This window comes from Arabidopsis thaliana, chromosome 5 (genome assembly GCF_000001735.4).
Source record: "Arabidopsis thaliana chromosome 5, partial sequence".
NCBI lineage: Eukaryota > Viridiplantae > Streptophyta > Magnoliopsida > Brassicales > Brassicaceae > Arabidopsis > Arabidopsis thaliana.
In genome coordinates, this window is record NC_003076.8 from 1,265,458 (window position 1) to 1,286,564 (window position 21,107).

The window sequence follows — 21,107 nt, forward strand, 5'->3', positions numbered from 1 at the left end:
CCTTAAAACATATTGGTAGATCAACTCAACTTTTTGTCCAAAAATGGCAGTTAAAAGAGTTAAGAGATTAAGCTTCAAAGCATATGTATTGGTTAGAATAATGTTTCAACAGAACCAGAGTAATGCAAAATGAACTATTATGTAAGAAATAGTACTAATATATAATCAAATATTTTTCAACATGTAAACTTATTAATTGGTAACCGATTTTCCGAGTACGTGACGAATGGGCACCCCTAATGAATATTAGATTAATTTTCTTCAAGACGTCATCCATAACATTAAATTTTCATTAAATTACATTAATTTACAGATCCCAAAGCCGTATTTATCGCTCTAGTTGTCGGCCCAAAAATGTCAGAGATCAACATGAATTTCCGATCAACTTTGTTTGATTACAATATTACTTTAATTAATTAGCTTGCAATATAAGCAACAATCTATTTTCTATTCAGTTTATATAATAGTATTAATTTAAATAGTTGGATCAAGGCATCATTAGCTCTCTCGTGGCTTCTTACACAAGCACACGTAAGTCACGCAACTATTTACATAATCTCATCAACCAAATGGTCCAAATCACATCAACACCTAAACCATCCGTTAATTATCATTCTTTTGAACTTTATTACTTTGTTGTAACCTGACTAACTACTTCTTCTTCTTTTTTTGAACCTGATTAACTTATTTTCAAAACTTTGAATATAATTACCTTTCTAACTTTTCATAACCTTAAAGATGGTGCCATATTGATTATATTTTGTTTTAATTTTCTTACTAGCTACCATCATAATTATGCTTATGTTAATTGGATCGGAAGCCATAATTATGCGCAACATGGTAACACATAATAGAAATATATCGTGGCCGACAAAAATAATTGCTTGCAAAGGCAACTCATTTTCTCTCCTTTTGTTCGTGATATCTCAGTGTTTTGAAATTGTTACTTTTATATAATTAATAGTTATCATCATAACCCATGACACAAAATTTCATAATTCAAACTATTGATCAATTCAAGAGATTCATATATCCTTATTAAGAAAGTACATCGATCAGCTAATGATGAAAATGTACTTTTTGGCCACTAAATAAAGTAAATGCTATAGGATTTCATTGTTCAGTTTCACAACTTTCATCAGTCGATATATATAGGTTTTTTCTTTTATCCAAAAGATGATATACATACTTGTGCATGTGCCTCTCGCTGGAAATATATTTACGATGTCAATAAAACTACTGGAATTTGGTCATTCGTTATCAAAACAGCTAGCAAATTTTAGTAAAGAAAAAAAGATTCCATCGATCGATCGCACATGTATATTTATAGAGTGGGTCGACGTGTAAAGTTGATAAAAACATTACATAAAAATAAATAAAAATCGAAAAAGCTATTCGAAATTATGGAACCTTTAATGAAACGTCCAATTATTGATCATCTTCGTGAACAAGAACGGAAACTTCTTCGCCGCTTGGCCACCGTGATAGCCGTCGTGGTGGATGACGCCATCGTTTGGTTGTAAACAGAGGAGAAGAACCGCTCGATCTCATCTTTGTTGACGATGATCTCATACTTGGACAATGACGTCATAAGCTTTCTCTTGCAAGATCTGATGCCGAGAGACGACGGTGTGGAAGGTGGACGGGGTTTCTGCGGTGGAGGAGGAGGAGTGGTGGCTGTGGTGGGAGGAATCTTGTGGTCGGAAGAAGTGGGAGTGGTGCAGCCGCCGCCGTCATCATCTCTGTTGGTGTTGGCTCGGATCTTGATGGCTGGTGGGAAATTCAAGATGGGCAGATCTTGTATTAAATCAAGATCCATTCTTTTTTGTTTATATAAATATTAAATGTATATGTTCTTGAAGAGTTGTTTTTTTGTTTGTGTGTTTTAGCGTGTGCCTGAACAAATCTTCTTAGAGAAGTGGACTTGTGGGTTTCTTATATATATGTGCTTCTGTCTTTACATACATGCCTTTTTGGTTGTATATGTGTTTATCTTTAATATAATTAGAAAGATAAGCGATGATAGAAATAAATCCACACTACTGCTACTTCTCTTCATTTACATTTGATAGATAAAAGTAAGCCACATGCCAAGTTAATCCATTACTATTAGTGAAAGCTTCCTTACAATCTTTTAAAAATAATGAAAACATATATTTTGAGGAAATAGTGATGTAATGGAATTTCTTACATGCATATTTAAACAACGAAAAATTTACTGAAATAAGTAAGGAATTCATAGTGCCTATTTTTCATGTCAGTAAAAAGAAATTGTATCTTTTATATATTGGGTTATGTTTTATTAACGAACCAATAATAAAAAAAACGTGTGTTACATGAAGCTTAAAAAGCTAGACAGTAAAGAAAATTCAATAGAGGAAGCAAAGAATATTTTAGACAAAAAAAAAAAAAAAAAGAGGAAGCAAAGAATATAAGTTTTTAAGATAAAATTCAGTTGTTTTCTACTGTAGAGAAAACAGTATATGCATCTATATATATACCGAAAGATAGAAAAGTCATCTTTCCAAAATGAAATAAAAGAAAAGAAAATGTAGAAAAGAGGGTATATATTCATATTTTTAGATTGAGAGTTACATCCACTTAAAAAAGAAGAATCAAATCAAGGAAGAGGGAACCTATATAGAATTAATTTACTTTAACAAAAATATTCAAAGAACATATTTTTTTTAAAAAATATCAAACTTCTATCAATCCGAATGTAGACTTAACATGCACGCATATAATTTAGTTTTTAGAAGGATATAAAAAGAAATCAAAATATTATTTTTGGTATCCTGTTTACATGCAAATTTGTTTGGTTAAAGTAGTAACATGCATTTGTTCAAAATAAAAAAAAAGTAGCAACATGCATATGTTTAGAAAAAATAATCAACCAGTAACATGCATATGTTTAGTTGAAGTACATAATAGATAGTTTATATTTATATAAAAAAATAGTTTATATTAATGAAAAATGAAAATCATATAAAAAATGAGGCAGATATATAAAGAGATTCAAATTTTACCTCAAAGTTTTTAATCTAGATCTAAACGTAGAGGTTGGTTAGAATTTATGTCGTGTACCGCTAAGGAAACTAGAGACATGTCATGTGTATAGACTTTAGAGTTTTTGTACATGCATGATGTATCAATTACATGCATATTTAACATATATACATATTTTGTCAAATTATACAAAATTATGTTAAAATATGTTTATAACTACGATCTGGGATATAATTGCAGTCGGTTTAATCTTATTTATTCTCTTTTAAATTAACCAAGATTCCATTGCAGAGAAAGTAGCATAATTTTATTAAGTAAGATTCCATTGGTATATCTTTTAATGATACTATTGACTATGATATTAACTTTTATCCGCACGACATCTACACGTTCGTTTTAATCATGTTTTTTTTTAATTTACTTACAACAGACTCCTCATGCCAATAATCATATTTCAAGAAAACAACTATATAGTTAAATTTGAATCTAGAAGTCAGCTTATACATGATGTATGCAGTGTATATCCAGACTTTAGTTACAAAGGTATTAAGGTAATTTAGTGTACAGAGAATCTATCATCTAAAGAAATGCCACGTGTCGAATTTAGAGGAGGCATGTAGTGTGATGTAGGGTTGATCTGTGGATGGATGCGACTGCCATTATCAGACAGTGAAAGCCCAAAAAAAAAAGGTACAGAAAAAGAAACAATCTCACTGATCTTTTTCTCAGTCTCTCACCGTCTTTTTTTTTTTTTTTTTTTTTTTCATTTTTACTTTAATATTTATATTACTATTTTTTCATATATAATTACAATTTGTTTTATTTTTCTTTTTTACCATATATTTTTTTTTACATTTTCTTTACGCAGAAATGCTTGGACAGTATTTTTATGTTATGGCCTTATGGGTTTGGTATTTCGGGACCACTTTTTTCGATCAATCTTTTTGAACAACTTTTTTTTTTTTCGGTAAATCTTTTTGAACAACTTTAGTTGTTGACAACAAAATAAACGTTTGTTGTTACTCAAGCGTTCGTGATTTAAACTTTTCGTAAGTTTTTGTTGAAGATTTTGGACCATTTGGTATTACTACTCTAGCAGTCTAGCCTTATATCTAAGAGTAGATTAAAAATATTCTTCTAATCTGTATATGATGATGTATACGATACTTAAGTAACACATAGTCACATACACATTAGCGTAACCGGTAGGTTTAAAATTGAGTGCCGGTTTGACAAGAATTTCGAATATGACACGATATATGAAAGCGAAACTATTTACACAAAGATACTTTTGGTTTCAGTTTTACGCGAGTAGATCTATGAACAAAAAAAACTAGCTAGCTACTACTCGATAAAAACAAGAATGGATGTAGAAAATCCTCAATATCATATTATATTTACGTGGTTGACATGACATGAATACATTATACAATTCATACGTGGTTGAGTTAGTATGCATTAGTTTGTTTAATATTTTATTTGTTGTAAAGTACGATGGAGACAAGGGAAGCAAGTAAAACGTAACGTGCATGTCTCCCTAATAATGTATTAATGTATCCTTATAATAACATCAAGCTATTTTCCCAAAATTGTTCCGAATACTATTTTTTTATTAAGTAACCGATCGATCATCGATACCAAGTGGATAACGATCATGATGGTCCTCTCTTGGATGTTTATGCTTCATATCCGATTGTCTCTTATACAAATGTCCAAACCTATATACATTATACATTGATACACACGACCAAAAGAAGAGAAAAAAACTAACTTTGAAAAAAGAAAATAAAATAAACTCCAATATAAAATATCATTACAATTAACAGTCTTGCAAATAGAATGTGACAAAATTTACATCAAAATGTTTATATTTATCCAATATGTTAACTAAAAAGCTGAATTTTAAATAAAAACAACTAACCTCAAAAACATTTTGTTCGATGATATATATTTGGTTAACATGTGGAGGCGATATAATTATATAATCAAGAAAATTTGAAGCTTATAAGATCTTCTCATACATTTGTGTTCCAACTTTCTTCACAAACATCAAAACTTCCTACCATAAACAAAGTAATATATATAATATGTTTTATTTTTCTTCTTCCATTTATAAATCTTCCGAAGTAGATTTCATTTGGTGTCCTTTTTCATAGGATACCAAAAGAATACCGAGAACTCGGAGTGATTGGGAGAATTAGAGAGCTAGACTATAGTTCTCATATAGCTTAAATGGTAAAAACTAATTTGGGGAAAATTTTTAAAAGGATTGGGACCATTCACCAAACCAAACCCCATCAACTTTTCTTGATTCTTTTCTTTTGTCCCCATACCATTTAATTTTGTGAAGTCGTTACGTTACTATTCCGATTGATCCAATTTCACGATTAATAAATGTTTAGCTCTTTTGGTCAGTTTTGATGTTGACATCGGAGAAAGGGAAGCTTTGCACGGTTTAGCTTTCCTAAAGTTTTTGTAGGATTTAATTATTATTGGTCCCTCTTTGTTTAGTAGATTGCAAAAAAGAGGTTTGTTGAAGGGTCTCTCTAGCCCAAAATCGCATGTGAGTCCATCTGTCTTCGAACACCTTTGTCTACATTATTGGGATATAGATAGATTTTATTTTTGTTGTGGGTTTAGATATAGATAAATTAGGTACTAAGCTTTAGTAATGATTTACATCTTTTTTTCTTTTCTTGTCGAGAGGTTCCACTAGATTCTCTATGGAAATCAAACAGGAGGTGGTGGTGAATCTGCATCAAGACGGTCGTTGGCATTGTTGGTCTTGGGTCTTGTCATCTTCAACATTTGTACGGTGCTTTCACTTTTCTAAAGTCCATTTTATTTTTAAAATAGTTATGATTAAAATGATGTAACAGCTTGTAGTTTACAAAGAATTGTACTTTTCTTTGGTTTAGTGAGTTTGTTTTTAAGCAATTTATTATTGTAATTTCTTTACTCTGTATATGATCTCGAATAATTGAAGTATTGTTGAGAGACCAGGTTGGCCGAGTTATGATGAAAATAAGTTGAGTGAAATTATGCAGCATCAACATCAAAATTGCCTTTTTATTCTGAAACCAATGAAACTATAGTGTATATACAAAAACCATGAAAGATAAAAAATAGAAACCTAAATCAGTGGCTAAGAGCTTAAATGCTTTTGTTTCTTACTAAGTTCAAATATTGAAGCAACGAAGAGAGTTCCGAAGGAAACCTTTACTTAAGTGGTGAAGAAAAAAATCCTAATTCTAAACTTTCTCCTATAATCTCCAGAGAAATGGCAACAGTGAGAATCTTTGCTTTAGATGATCTTCGTGTGATTCTCATGTGTTTTGCTTCCCCCTGTCAAAAAAGAATTAACTTTCGTCGAGTCTGAGCCCGAGTTAATCCGTTCGCTCAAGGCAACTAGATTTCTGTTTTCATCCTCCAAGTGATTTCTGCTTGTAACCATTTTTTATCCTATCGTAAAGTTTCTCCTTAGTTTTACGCTTCTTGTCCATTTTCAATCGGTATCTTTCTTCACGTTCCCTCTCGTAAACGCCTTTCCAGTGTACTTCTCCGGTCAATGGCCATAGCCATCTTTCCCTTGGATGGTCTTTATCATCTGCTGCTTCTGCTAAGTCTTCATCCATGCTTTTCAGTAAAGTGAAGTTAAAGTACTTTGCCCACATTAAACCTTTTCGTTGCTGCAACGGATGTTGTTCCTCGAGTGACCCATCTCTCGGGTTTATGTACACCATCTTTCTCCCGCTATGATATGCCCAGACATTAACCAACAGTTCCAGAACCCGGCAGTAACAATGCTTTCTCTAATAATTGTTGGAAAAAGAATCATAACAATCAAATATTTGTGAATATCAGAGAACAAAGTCAAGAAGTAAGAATCTGAGATTTTTACCTCGAGCAGTGATGAAGCCAGTGAGCAACTTTTGGAGTCGTTAAGATTGTTGTGCAGTGCATCTAGAGACTCTGAGAACATCCTGTGATTGTGGTTGAAACTGGGGCGGTGAGTTTAGGGAAATGCTGGTTTTTTTAGTGAATATGTGGGAATATTATTTACCTTGAGAACATGACAAACTCGAGGAAAGACGGAGTTGGCATCACCCAATTGTGGAGAGAAGACCAGTGATGACCATCTTCAGGCATGGGAGGAAGCGCTTCAATGTGTTCTGGTAACCCATACATATGCCGGAATGCATCTTCAAAAGTGGTTCTGCATCAATTACAAAACACGAGGAACCAATGTGAGCGCAGCTATCTGAATATCAAAATACCTAAAGAGAAGTAAATTCACATATCGAGAAATCGCCATTATCAGCATAACTTATGGTTATTACATGTACGGCATGTCTCAAGTAAAGATATGGGTTAGTTCAATATTATGCAACTGTATACTTTCCTCGCCAGTATCAGCATAAATGGAGCAACAGTTAGAGCGGAGGAATACCTGCAGTTTCCTTGGTTAAGGATATCGCACATAGACCAGAATGTAAGAGCATTTTTACTTCCATACGCATCACCATCGATGTCTAATCTTGTCCAGAAGTAAATAATCTCCCCCTTTGTTTCTTGCTTTATAATGTTTTCCAGAGACTCTTCAGCTTTAGATGATAACGAGACCTGTCTCCACAACAAAAGTATCATCAAACAGTGTCAAAGTTACACAACGGATGTAAAGATGGATACGTGTTGGTTTCAAAAAGTAATCGACTCAAGCATTCAAATAAGTTCAAATAGACTGATATATATATAAACTGTAACTTTGTAAATTAGTTATCAACAACACTACTTTTAAAGAACTACCTTCCTACCAGCAGCACGCCATGACTGAAATCCAATCCAAGGTCTCATGTGAATGCTATCCACTTTATTTGCGACAGAAAACATTCCTCCAATTTCACAAAGGATATCTCGATAATAGGTATCATTCAGTAGAGGTAATCGGTCTGCTGCATCTACGTCGTCTGAGCTTAGCCTTCGATCTTTGCTGGACTATAGTGAAGATATGACCAAAAATCAAAACCAGCAATATGAATAAGCACAAGTTTTAAAAACTGTCAACTGGAACATCACAAACCAATAGAGAAAGCTTACCAGGCTCAAACCACGGTACAGAGAGCCATGATGCAGAAAGGGCCAAGCCCCAGCGCCATTGTAAATCTCATAAATACATAAAGGCTCGCCTGTTCGTTCTAGCTCTCCTTCATCCCGTTCATTCACCTCAAATTTGAGCTTCTCCGATTTGCGAGCATTCCGGTATATTTCCTCCCAATCCTCAACATCTCTTTCCATTCTGTCCTCTAGCTACATATCAGATGAAGAAGAGCTAATTCAATATAACAGACCGATGCAGCTCAACAAGACTCACAGAAAAATGACTAGGGAGAACCTAGAAATATGTCTGATGGCAGCAAAATTTGATACCTCCTCAGATTCTACTTTCTCATACTCTTCAGCTCCCTCAATCTCTTCAAGAACATCCCAGTCTAATTTGGAAGGAAGCTCATCGGAAACAAACAGGGTATTGTTGTCAACAGGGTTTGTTGACTCAATAACACCCATGAACTTCTCTTCGACTTGGAAAACAATTCCAGATTTTCCAATGAAAGCATAAGCGGAGTCCAAGATGAAACTTTTTGGCTGCTCTAATTCGCTCCGGAAGAAATTCCACTCCCATGCTGCCACTTGAAGTTGAGAAATGGAACCTGGCAAGAAAGTATCAGATGGGAAATGGAGCATGTTCTCCAAAAGCCGAGCATAACCAGTAATGCATTCTGTTGCCATCAAGTTCTTAGTTAAGAGTCTTCCTGAAGAAGCAATTGTTTGAGCAAATTTAGAGAGCCTTCCATCTGATATCAAGGGTGAGAAAGCCTTCAACAATGCATCAGGATCGTTTCTTCGAAAAAATATTCCATGAACTTCATCAGCCATCTGCAGTTAAAGGTCCACGATTAAGCAAACAACATATTTGGTAATAATCACGAAATTATTAATTTCAGGGTACTCACATATTTTTTCATGATAGGAAAGTCAGGTGTTATGATAGGGATGCCAAAGCTCATAGCTCGTACAATTAATGGAGGAAAGTTTTGTTCCTCTTGGGACGAAGCATAAACAAGAATATCTGCCATCCGTAGAACTCTATTCACATCCTCGTTCAAACCAAAATGCCGAACAGTGCCTTCTGTCAACCCGAGCCTCGATGCAACCTCCTGCATTCATGTATTATTACACACAATTATGTCTTGAGTATACAATCTCAACCAATACTAATCACACACAGTAGCATTAAATTGTCTGAGGATACTCTTTCCCTGACCAAATTTAATGTGTTTTTTTAGTAGCACGGCCTAAATCATATAGTATACACATGGATATAATCCTTATGATAAGAAAATTACTATCAAATGAGCAAGCAAGATGAACTTGAATTAAGAGAAATTTAGAAGAAGTTGTTATGCACAACTTAAAGTTTTTAGCTCAAGACCAATGAGCTTCTGTGGATAGCATTGATTAAAGAAACTAATTATCCTAGTCATCTAGGAAGATATGATTGAAGCCTACCAAAAATATTTCTTACCTGTACAGCATCACTCTGGCCTTTGGTAGAATTACCATATAGAAAAACAAACTTAAAGGAACCGCTTGTATCTTTTCTCCTCCCATATCGTGTTAAAAGTGGTCCCAACATGTGCATTGCCACGGCATTATCCCAAGAAAACTCATCATAAAAGAAGGAGCTCCCAAGCACCAAGATGATCACGTCATCCTCACCAAATTCGTTAATTTCCCTTAGATTTTGTTTTGTATGGGTTTCACTGTAGCTTTCCGCAGCCCAAACATCAACTACAGATTCTGGAATCACAACGAAGTTCCCATCATCAAGAACGCTATGCAACATCTGAACAAATAATAAGATCTTAGTCAAATACAAAACCCACAATTTGGTATATTTGTAGTGGTAATGTAATCTTATTGCGGACAGGAATCTACCGGCAGGGTAAACTGTGGAAAGACAACCACATCTGCTCTCGCAAAAGCACTTCTCCAGTGGGAGATAAGAGAATTCTGGCCCATCCTTTGGTAAACAGGTAACCGATTTGCAAGAATATCTTCATGAACTATCCATATAAGTGGTACTGAACGAAATGGCTCCTGCATAAGGCTGCATAAATATAAAATTTTATTATCATAGAATCTTGGCCACGGAAGTAATTGTCAAAATTTTGAGAAGCCCAAGAGCTTGTTACTCTTCACATCTTAGGCAACAACAGCCAATGTAGTGTGCAATACAAAAGGTCACTCTGGTAGCAGGCAACTAAACAAACTTAATTTACCCACCTTGAAATGGCTTCTTTTGCTTCAAGCGAATCAGCAATAACACCTTCAAAACTGCACAAAATGAATCACTGTAAATTTATCCAGAAATAAAAAAGTATTTCAAAAAGCAATCCGAGAATCATCTGCCTAGAAATCTAATTTGAGAAAATGGCCAGGAAAACGTTTTCAAAGAATTGATCGGACACATACATTGTCCAATCAGCGTGCCCCAACTGCTCTGAAACCAAAACTTTGACATGGCCAGCTAGCTGTTCCCACAATGAGCGTGCTTCACCATTCTCTACGGCAAAAACCTGACAACTTTTAAGGTCACAAGCTTTTCTAAGAGATGCGGGAAATAAGACACATATACGCTTGTGTCCACACTTTACTGCATATTTATGGTGGATTAACAGATTAGAGCATCCATTCTGCTTATACTGTATATATGAGTAAATTCTCAACATCAACGCTAGAGCTGCAAGCATAAAATGCCATAAAGTTTCACCTTAAACACATAACCAAGTTTTTGAAGATTCTTCATAACAGTGACCAACATTAGTGTTCGGGGATCTTTCTTCATATTCCCTAGTACCTGTCATTCATAATATAAAACAGATGAGTGAATAGGAAGTGCATGGAGACGGAGACAAAAAGGATTATATGAGATCGATCAGAGAAAATAAAACAGTGTTGATGTACATAACAACGGTAATTTTCCAAAGCTAATGTGGACATGTAGACTGAAACGACTGATTGACAATGCAAGTAACTGCTAAGTAACCGTGAAAACTCCACTGGCAAGTTCCAGCATGATGTGCCAGAAGACTCTTTGACGCCTTTTACAAAGTTAATTTAGCTTATTCCACACTACAGGCATACCCTAAGGTGCAGCATTTAACTGAAACACATGGCATTTGCCCATAAGCCTGTCTATGTCTAGTCAGGGCGTTTAGTTGATCTAACTACTATTTGTTTCTCCATTGGCTCAGACCCAACACAAAGTTTTAGATCTTTGATCCCATCAAATCCTACTGACTTGTTCAACCTTGCTGGAGGTTATCTACTTTAGCTATGATAAGAAAAGAACATAAACCAGGGTCCACATCAAATCTTTTTAAAAAGAGATCTCTTTCTCATGGAATCTTGGCCAAGATGTCTTCCAAAAGTAAAAACCTTTTATAAAGTCCATTGCCAATGACCCAGGACTACTCGGAAACTCCTCTTCCAAACTTAATGAATAATGTTCCGTTTCCTCAATCAAATCCTCCGAACCCAAGTGCTAAAGATAGAAACATCTAATATATATATCACTAGCTGTACTAGAAGAAAGGCGTCAATATTTTCTGTCTCACAGTGGACAACACTAGCGCTCAAACCACCATCAGTCATAACCTAAATCGGACTAGTTTACAAACTCAAGTGGATCTAACAATCCTAGCACTTAAAAAAGGTCTCTTTCATGCATATATTGAAAAAGGCAATGAAGGAACTCACGAGAGCTAGCCTGGGCGGACGAACACCGATCCTGACCGCTGAACGCAAGGGATCAAGCCCTTTTCCTTCAATCAATGTTCTCGCAATTCCTCCAGGAACATACTTCAACGTACTCCCCAATCCAATTTGACTTCTAACTTGCCCTCCTTTCACATTCCCTTGCCAAGTAATCGAATTCTGAAGCAACAGAGATGACATGACAAACGCACAAACCGTAAACGCGACGAGAAAGTAGAGCAAACAGGTACCACGAGGCTTAAGCAAAGAAAGCAAGCCCTTGCGATTCAACGATCGGCCAATGTGATGAGGTCGGGTACGCAATGAAGGCCGATCCAAACCTGAGTGAGATCGATCTCGCCTATCGCTCGAATTACGCTTGAGACGGAGTCGATCTCTAATAGAATGGAAAGAAGTATCTCCGTTTCCGGCGACGTTGTTAGCGTTGTGATTACCGTCTCTTCCGGCGCCGCCATTGTCATCGATCTCGAGCGAAAGAGAGTTTCTCACCATGGAGAAAGAAGAAAAACTGCTCTGCTTCACTGGTTTGTTTCAATACGAAGAAGAAGAAGAAGCTTCTCTCTCAGTTTCAGGTGCCACAAAACTTCACCATGAGAAAGAGAGAAAGAGATTCAGATTTGAGAATTTGATTTTCGTAAAACTTTTTAGAGTTAGCGAATCTGTTAAGCGGAGACAGTGGTGGAGAGATTGAACAATTTTTATGTCAAAAACTTTTAATAATTCTACTAAATTTACATTTTTCGAATTTAATATATTTTTGTTAGGACGGTGACAATAATTTCACGCGTTTTATCACTCAAGTCCAACTTGCTTTCTTGAGCAGTAATTGTCACTATTAGTGATAATGGAATCACTATCCTTTTCGTATATCTCTATCTAATTATGTCATTTGTCTAATCTCTATCTAATAATCAGTGTTAACCGGCGATGCGGTCATGCAAAGCCATTTCAATTTTTAACTGGACTATATGGTTCGATATAACCGGAGTATTCGACTCTATAGTTGTTGTTTATCGTAACCATTTTTCATCTACATTTATTTTTGAATTGAAACTTGATGAAAAAATTAGTAGAAAATAGTGTGAAACCATTGACTTCTAGCGTGTTGATTGAGTACGAATCAATCAAAATTAAATGAAAACATAAAACTGTTACTTACCAGAATATTTACAAACGAGCAATTATTTACTTATTTTGTATAACCGATTTATAATGCAAATAAAACTATCTGTATTCTCTGCCAATGTTATTCATTGCAGCAGACTACTTTATTTTTGACTCTTCAATGGGGCATGTACATATATAGTTACATACAACTTTCTTCAAACTCAGAATGTATAAGAACAAACAAATCATGACCAAAGACAATTTAAATCGATTAGACGTCATTTGATGAAAGAATAAATGGAAGTTAAGTAACAACAACACATCATCATCCTCATCATCCGCACCCTTCGTTCTCCATTATGCTATTATACTGTACCTCCGTCAATCGCCTATGTTTGAGGGTCCATATTTATAGCTAGCTCTCATATACATGATTTTGTACTCCTTTCTTCTTTCTTTTTGTTTTCTACTTTGTTAGATATTATCTTCGTTCGTGCAATTATTGAGAAATTAATTGCAGTACTTTTTACATTTACACCCATATTTGCATATACACTGGACATAACATGGTTTTTACAAATATATCTTGGGTAGTAATTTTTGATACAATTGAAAGGCGGATATTTATAGTTGGTTTGTAGTCCATTTGATAGTTTTTTCCTGTTTTTACCATTGAGATCATATAATATATTGTTTTGTCGTGTTCCACAAATTTTCTATGATATATACTATGATAATGTAGAGAACAGCTAGTTTAAAACTGGAAATTTCATCCAAGTGTTAGTATAGTCAATCCGTTTTTTAAAATGATGTTTTATCTCTCTTGGATTGGAGTTCAGAGTTCAGACCATGTTGAAGAATGGTAATTTATACAATGTAAAATTTCAGACCAAAAGAATAGTAACGGTCTTAAGTACTAAAATGTTAGGTCTTCTACAACTAGTGAAAAAGATAAAGTGACAGAAAAACTCAAAACGATTTAATTGTTAAAAACGATTTACAATAAAAAAATCAATTCTCAGTTCAAAATATTGTAGATCGTCTAAGCTTTCAGAATATATACTAGGTTGAGAAAAAAATAGATTCACCGTCATAATTAGGGTCGGTCGGATTTTACAATAAACCCAAAAATAAAGTACGGAAGGTAAAAAAGTAAAAAACACAATTACCCGAATAGGCCATGCTCATTGGCCATTTCCCACCACTAGGTTAGTACAAACTGACCAACTGTCCCAATAAAGAAAGACGAAATTACAATGTGAGGCAGATTTTTTGCATTCTTCTCGATCAATCAGAAAGTGACACCTCATAGATTACGTCTTTTTAGTTCTTACTAACGAAACACCCAAACAAAAAAAGATAAATTACAAAATATCATTTTCCTTATCTTATTGACTTGTCAAGATTCTCTTCTTCTTCTTCTTCTTCCTCCTCCTCCAAACTCAGTTCCCTCCGTCCATGGCAGCAACCTTACCTCTATCTCCGATCAATCATCAGTTGTGTCGGTTCGGGAACAACTCTTTGACGACTCACCGGTTCTGTTCTCCTGGCTTCTTGATTTCTTCTCCTTGTTTCATTGGTTTGACCGGAATGGGCTCTGCTACTCAGTTACGTGCTCGTCGTTCTCTGATCTCTTCAGCAGTTGCGACGAATTCGCTGTTGCATGACGTCGGAGCCACCGTGGCAGTGCTTGGTGGAGCATACGCGCTTGTCTTAAGCTTCGAGAGTCTCACCAAGCGAAACGTCATTCAACAGGTCTCTTAATAATCGTTTTAGTTATCCACACAATTTCTCCGTTTACAATTCCAGTTTTATTCGAACACCACTATATGTTGAAAGAAGTTTCTCAAGTTGTGTTTGCAGTAGTACTCATTAGAAACAATGATAAGCCTAGGAAATTTTGTTGTGAATTAGTTTTTTCATTCTGAATTTTTATAAGAATTGGTAACACCTTAGTAAGCAGTATACCACTTTATCATGACCAATCGGTAAAGCGGACAAGAACAAAGTGGTCCAAAAATATTTACCGCTTTATATGTTACCACTTTTCCTAACCTCCCTTTTAACTATCCGTAATCGCCTACCGCTAAAAACATATACCGTTCCTTTGTGTTAACAAAGTAAGAAAAGGAAGAAACAATAACTTTGATTGTTTTATGGTGAGCAGAGTTTGAGCAGAAAGCTTGTGCATATACTCTCAGGTCTGCTTTTCGTACTTGCGTGGCCAATCTTCAGGTATTGCTTTCTCTCTATGTTTGTAAATCTCTCTGTACCTTTTAAACATGTATAGCATTCTGATTTCTTTTTACTCATCTTTAAGTTTAGCGGATCGACCGAGGCTCGATACTTTGCTGCTTTTGTTCCGTTAGTGAATGGCTTAAGGCTTGTTATTAACGGACTATCCATTTCCCCAAATTCGATGCTAATCAAATCCGTCACAAGAGAAGGGAGAGCAGAGTAAGTTGTCTAGTTTTTTTTTCCAACTTTGATATGATTTTTCAACAATCTGATTACACATTTCTTGTTTTCCAACCATCACAGAGAGTTGCTTAAAGGTCCTTTGTTCTACGTTCTAGCTCTTCTTTTCTCTGCGGTTTTCTTCTGGAGAGAGTCTCCTATCGGTATGATCTCGTTAGCAATGATGTGTGGTGGCGATGGTAAATTTTCTGTCAAGTACTACTGTATAACTATTACTACAATTTACAAAATGCGCATAAATGTACTAACTAAGTGCTGCATCAATATGTCTATGTAGGAATAGCTGATATAATGGGACGTAAGTTTGGGTCAACTAAGATACCTTACAACCCAAGAAAGAGTTGGGCAGGAAGCATCTCCATGTTCATCTTCGGCTTCTTCATCTCCATCGCGTAAAAATATTACCAATCCCACTATTAATCATCAAAATGTCTCCTTCTTGACGACGAACAAGTCTTAAGAACTGAGATGAGTTTGCTACTAAACCTAACCGTTTTCTTTTGTAATTTTGCAGATTACTTTACTATTACTCAAGCCTTGGGTACCTTCACATGAACTGGGAAACGACCTTGCAGAGAGTAGCAATGGTCTCAATGGTCGCCACGGTAGTCGAGTCGCTACCCATCACCGATCAATTAGACGACAATATTTCGGTTCCTCTGGCTACTATTTTAGCTGCTTATTTAAGTTTCGGATATTAGATTAATCCCTCATAAACCGAATGTGTATATACGTATTTTTTTAATGAATCCGACCTTACAAATGTTTCCACGATTACGGTACTAGTTGCATAGATTTTACCTCCGAGTCTCTGACCTCTGCCATTTACATAATGATTCAAATATTCATAGCTAATCTTGTTTCGGGTTAGTATACTATACTTAGTAGTAGTGTTCGATACATAGAAAGCAAAATGGAACACCAAAAAGATTATAGGACATTTAGTATGATGTTTTGAAAACATAGTGTTAGCTAGAAACTATATGGGTGATGTGAATTTCCTAGAAAATATATAGGTATAGTTAAACTATAGTGCTATCAATGTAATGTATTCAAATCAAGAAAAAGATACCTAACAACAACTATTATGACTTTGAGATTCACGAGAGGTTAGCATTGAAGCATTGTTGACAATTTACGATATTTTGTAAATGTTTTCACTAAAAAAAACATTTAAGAAATACTTTTTCTCTTTTTTTTTTTTTCTTTTTTTTTTCATTTAAGAAATACTACATTACAAATGTTAGGAAACTTCGTCGAAAACTCAAAATATTCTCTATTGTGCATGACATCTAAAATGGGCAACTCTGTATTTGTGTCCAAATCAATGAACCCAGTCTATGAGAAAGAAAATCTGTCTTTTGAACTATTTTGTTGTTACCTAACAATTGATTTGAATTCGTGATGGAATCCAGGATTCAAGTTTCTTCCGAAAATTGATCAATATTGGGTGCATCTGATTTCAATTATTAAGTCATGAAGACAGTAAAAAGCAAAGATATTTTACGAAAAGATGAATTCAATAATTTCAAAATTCAAAAAGTTTGTGTTTCCATGTTGGAACATAATTACTATTAAGGGAATCCCCCTTAATATAGTATCTGAGTCATTCACAGATACACAATTATATCCGATTGACATATTGCCATTTCGGTAAATACGATTCTAACATCTAGAGAGAAAACTACATCTGTAAAGAAACCATTTAGGGGGTATGTAGGAGCCTAGCAGATTTAATAAAACAGTTTTTATTTTATTTTTTTGGGTAATCTTTACTATTGTAGTGTGAATTGTTACTTGAAAAGTTTTGAAGACTTTTATTCTGTAAACGCTCTAATTGATAAGAATTTTTCATATTTTTGTATTCTAATTGCAATTTTTGGATTTCTTGCTATATATACTCGTGATCAAATTTAGAAATGGAAATATTAACTATGAAAGAAAAGAAAGACGATAGTGTATATAGACTTACACCAACAATGTTAACTCCTTTTCACATGGCACTATAATTTTACTGTGAATATGAAAAGTTTCTTGACAAAAATAAAACAAAATGATATAAATAGATCATCAACATCTACCATTCTATTTTTAGATCGGATACAAAAACAGATCACACGACCTATATATTCTATGCCCAACTTTAATTTGAATCTTTTGAACAAAAAAACCTTAATTTGAAGACTTAGAAAACGTACGTCCCCTAAATTAAATGCGTATTTGATAGTATCCAATGTACTTATTAATTTGTAGTACTTACTTTTTTTTGTAGTTCGCATGTATCCAAAAAATTGCGGTGAAGGACATATAGAATTAAACCGGACAAATACTGACGTAATCCGAAGCGGCCGGTTCTGGTTTACACGCGTGGAGCGGTAGGTTTAAACGTGTCACTCAAAAAGCAATTCAAAAGGGGTACTTTAGTAAAATAGACAAACATGCCAAGTAACGTTTCCGCTTCTCTGCATTAAACACTCGTCACCTTTATAATTCCTCTGCAACGCAGCGAGAATGAGATCTCTCTCTCTAACCTTAAATGGAAACAATCGATATAAATTAAGTAGAGAATACAAAATATTTTGTAATTAAGGAATTTAATTAGTAAATTTTTGAATTCGTAATTAACAAAAAAAAAAAAATTAGGAAAAGAATAAATTTTGTACGGCGATAATTACACGGTTTCGCCGCCGAGAGGAGGAAGAAAAATTCGTTTTCTGATGATGGAAGAGACGACGGATAACACCGGAACAATCAGCTCGCAGAAGAACGTTGCTGCTTCTGGTCACAATCATCACCACCGTTACAAATATATCTCAAATTACGGCGTCGGGAGGCGTTTTCTGTTCTTCGCTTCCTGTTTTGGATTTTACGCTTTCGTGGCTGCGACGTACGCGTGGTTCGTGTTTCCGCCGCATATCGGTCGTACGGATCATGTATCGTCGTCTTCCTTAGGTTGCAGAGAGGACAATGAAGGTTCATGGTCCATTGGTGTTTTCTATGGAGATTCTCCCTTCTCTCTCAAACCAATCGAAACCGTGAGTTTCTCAATTTTTTTATTTTAGGTCTGTTTTTTTTCCTTAGATCACAGGTAATTGTTTGATCTCGGGTTCATGAATTTTTTTCAATCAAAACAGAGAAATGTATGGAGAAACGAGAGTGGAGCATGGCCTGTGACTAATCCAGTAATAACATGTGCCTCCTTCACCAATTCTGGTCTTCCAAGCAACTTTCTAGCTGATCCTTTTCTTTATGTACAGGTATGTTCAAGTCTGATCTCTCTTTTTTGCTCTGTTTCTCTTCTGAAATCTCTGAATTTGGGTGATTTGTGGTCATTAAACAGGGTGATACTCTTTACCTCTTCTTCGAAACTAAAAGCCCCATTACAATGCAAGGGGATATAGGAGCTGCTAAAAGTATTGATAAAGGAGCTACTTGGGAACCTCTTGGTATAGCTTTGGATGAAGCTTGGCACTTGTCTTTTCCATTCGTCTTCAATTACAACGGAGAAGTAAGTTTATCAGTTACCTACAATGACATAGTTTTAGATCATGCATTTCTCTAACTCTTTTTTATTCAAAAGATATACATGATGCCCGAGAGTAATGAGATTGGACAGCTTAATCTCTACCGTGCTGTTAACTTTCCATTAAGTTGGAAGCTGGAGAAAGTTATCTTGAAAAAGCCTCTTGTTGATTCGACCATAGTCCATCATGAAGGAATCTATTGGCTAATCGGATCAGATCATACTGGTTTTGGGGCGAAGAAAAATGGACAACTAGAAATTTGGTATAGTAGCTCTCCTTTAGGGACATGGAAGCCACACAAGAAGAATCCTATCTACAATGGTAAAAGAAGTATTGGAGCAAGAAACGGAGGCAGAGCGTTTCTATATGACGGGAGTCTTTATCGTGTTGGTCAAGATTGTGGTGAAAATTACGGCAAAAGGATACGTGTTTCTAAGATTGAGGTTCTTTCCAAGGAAGAGTACAGAGAAGTTGAAGTCCCTTTCTCTTTGGAAGCGTCGCGTAAAGGTAAAAATTCTTGGAACGGGGTTAGGCAGCATCATTTTGATGTGAAACAGCTAAGTTCTGGTGAATTCATTGGTCTTGTTGATGGTGACCGTGTAACTTCAGGCGATCTGTTTCATCGGGTTATTCTTGGTTATGCCTCACTTGCAGCTGCTATTTCCGTTGTTATCTTACTTGGCTTTTTGCTTGGGGTTGTGAACTGCATTGTTCCATCAACCTGGTGTATGAACTACTATGCGGGGAAAAGAACCGATGCGCTCCTGAATCTCGAAACTGCGGGTTTGTTCTCAGAAAAGTTAAGACGGATTGGTTCTCGCTTGAACCGAGTACCGCCTTTTCTCAGAGGATTCGTGAAGCCTAATTCCTCCATGGGGAAATTTACGCTCGGTGTTATAGTCATTTTAGGACTTTTGCTCACATGTGTAGGCGTGAGATACATCTACGGTGGAAGCGGAGCCGTTGAGCCTTATCCATTCAAAGGTCACTTGTCTCAGTTTACGTTAGCAACTATGACTTATGATGCTCGTCTCTGGAATCTGAAAATGTACGTAAAGCGTTACTCTCGTTGTCCATCCGTTAAAGAGATAGTTGTCATATGGAACAAAGGACCGCCTCCTGACCTGTCCGAGCTAGACTCCGCGGTGCCAGTCAGAATCAGAGTCCAGAAACAGAATTCTCTGAACAACAGATTCGAGATCGATCCGCTGATTAAAACCCGAGCCGTTCTTGAGCTTGACGACGATATAATGATGCCTTGTGATGACATTGAAAAAGGGTTTAGAGTTTGGCGGGAGCATCCAGAGAGACTGGTCGGATTCTACCCGCGTTTTGTTGATCAAACCATGACTTATAGCGCAGAGAAGTTTGCAAGAAGTCATAAAGGATACAATATGATTCTCACGGGTGCAGCGTTTATGGACGTTCGCTTTGCCTTTGATATGTATCAATCAGATAAAGCGAAACTTGGTCGGGTATTTGTGGACGAGCAGTTTAATTGCGAAGACATTTTACTGAATTTCCTGTACGCGAATGCTAGTGGATCAGGAAAGGCTGTGGAGTATGTGAGACCGTCTTTGGTTACAATTGACACTTCGAAATTTTCCGGTGTAGCGATTAGTGGAAACACGAACCAACATTACAGAAAGAGAAGTAAGTGTCTCCGGCGATTCTCGGATTTGTATGGAAGTTTGGTTGATCGAAGATGGGAATTTGGTGGGAGAAAAGACGGGTGGGATTTGTAGATCAGTAGAGTTACTTGTAGGGCAAGTAAGTAGTTCTTCAAAAAAAACAAAAATTAAGCCACAGCTCTTTCTTGATATATTTTTTGTTGTAGGTTCAAAATGTAACTTTAGCTTCTTCTTCTTCTTCTTCTTCTTTTTTTTTTAATTTCTCTTTCGTATTGTTAGATATTTTAGAAAATGGTGAATGGACAACGATTTCTGATTTTCGTTAATATTTTCTTAGGAGCAAATATTTCGTTTACGTATGTTCAATCATAAATTTAAAGGTCAAGTTTGACATATTTTTCAAAGTTTGGGGCTGTCATTACAGTATTCATTCAATAACAGTACTGGGCTGAATTGCAGTTTGGGCTAAAGGACGACTTGTATTGGGCTGAACTTGTTTAATGACCGTTTGTGTGTTATACAA

General features: G+C 35.6%; 5 protein-coding genes and 1 non-coding gene across 9 annotated transcripts; 4 read left to right on the top strand and 2 right to left on the bottom strand.

The window, feature by feature from the left end:
• Positions 1 to 1,167: 1,167 nt before the first annotated feature.
• On the bottom strand, positions 1,168 to 1,959 carry SIM (cyclin-dependent protein kinase inhibitor). Its single transcript, NM_120529.3, has one exon. The coding sequence runs from the start codon at positions 1,817 to 1,819 to the stop codon at positions 1,436 to 1,438; it is 384 nt and encodes a 127-aa protein (NP_196067.1). The 5' UTR covers positions 1,820 to 1,959; the 3' UTR covers positions 1,168 to 1,435.
• On the top strand, positions 1,563 to 1,900 carry AT5G04475 (uncharacterized protein; the record flags this gene model as incomplete). The annotated part of the gene is made up of 2 exons (NM_001342777.1): positions 1,563 to 1,800; positions 1,890 to 1,900. 2 exons carry the CDS (start codon positions 1,563 to 1,565, stop codon positions 1,898 to 1,900), a joined length of 249 nt encoding a protein of 82 aa, NP_001330593.1.
• Positions 1,960 to 5,049: 3,090 nt separating the features above from the next.
• Positions 5,050 to 5,972, top strand: AT5G00335. 2 transcript variants are annotated; one of them, NR_144123.1, is made up of 2 exons: positions 5,223 to 5,569; positions 5,713 to 5,883. It is a non-coding gene; the product is annotated as an uncharacterized misc_RNA (transcript). The 2 variants fall into 2 exon arrangements; NR_144122.1 differs by having other exon boundaries at positions 5,050 to 5,972.
• Positions 5,973 to 6,047: 75 nt separating this feature from the next.
• AT5G04480 (UDP-Glycosyltransferase superfamily protein) lies at positions 6,048 to 12,645 on the bottom strand. Of its 2 annotated transcripts, none has more exons than NM_120530.3 (14): positions 11,827 to 12,645; positions 10,838 to 10,924; positions 10,540 to 10,643; positions 10,351 to 10,401; positions 10,003 to 10,174; positions 9,590 to 9,910; positions 9,018 to 9,221; positions 8,434 to 8,940; positions 8,104 to 8,313; positions 7,813 to 8,001; positions 7,457 to 7,629; positions 7,070 to 7,222; positions 6,908 to 6,989; positions 6,048 to 6,818 (listed from the first exon to the last, which is right to left on the bottom strand). In NM_120530.3, the coding sequence occupies exons 1-14, from the start codon at positions 12,334 to 12,336 to the stop codon at positions 6,429 to 6,431; spliced, it is 3,153 nt and encodes a 1,050-aa protein (NP_568137.1). In that variant the 5' UTR covers positions 12,337 to 12,645; the 3' UTR covers positions 6,048 to 6,428. The 2 variants fall into 2 exon arrangements, with proteins under 2 accessions (NP_568137.1, NP_001190226.1); NM_001203297.1 differs by having other exon boundaries at positions 6,061 to 6,818; positions 10,883 to 10,924; positions 11,827 to 12,489.
• A 1,474-nt stretch (positions 12,646 to 14,119) lies between these two features.
• On the top strand, positions 14,120 to 16,289 carry VTE5 (phytol kinase 1 VTE5). Of its 2 annotated transcripts, NM_120531.3 has the most exons (6): positions 14,120 to 14,706; positions 15,119 to 15,186; positions 15,277 to 15,408; positions 15,493 to 15,608; positions 15,707 to 15,821; positions 15,944 to 16,289. In NM_120531.3, exons 1-6 carry the CDS (start codon positions 14,410 to 14,412, stop codon positions 16,128 to 16,130), a joined length of 915 nt encoding a protein of 304 aa, NP_196069.1. In that variant the 5' UTR covers positions 14,120 to 14,409; the 3' UTR covers positions 16,131 to 16,289. The 2 variants fall into 2 exon arrangements, with proteins under 2 accessions (NP_196069.1, NP_001330248.1); NM_001342778.1 differs by having other exon boundaries at positions 14,195 to 14,706; positions 15,707 to 16,230.
• A 1,631-nt stretch (positions 16,290 to 17,920) lies between these two features.
• Positions 17,921 to 20,917, top strand: AT5G04500 (glycosyltransferase family protein 47). The gene is made up of 4 exons (NM_120532.3): positions 17,921 to 18,464; positions 18,564 to 18,686; positions 18,770 to 18,937; positions 19,010 to 20,917. Exons 1-4 carry the CDS (start codon positions 18,147 to 18,149, stop codon positions 20,696 to 20,698), a joined length of 2,298 nt encoding a protein of 765 aa, NP_196070.2. The 5' UTR covers positions 17,921 to 18,146; the 3' UTR covers positions 20,699 to 20,917.
• Positions 20,918 to 21,107: the final 190 nt, after the last annotated feature.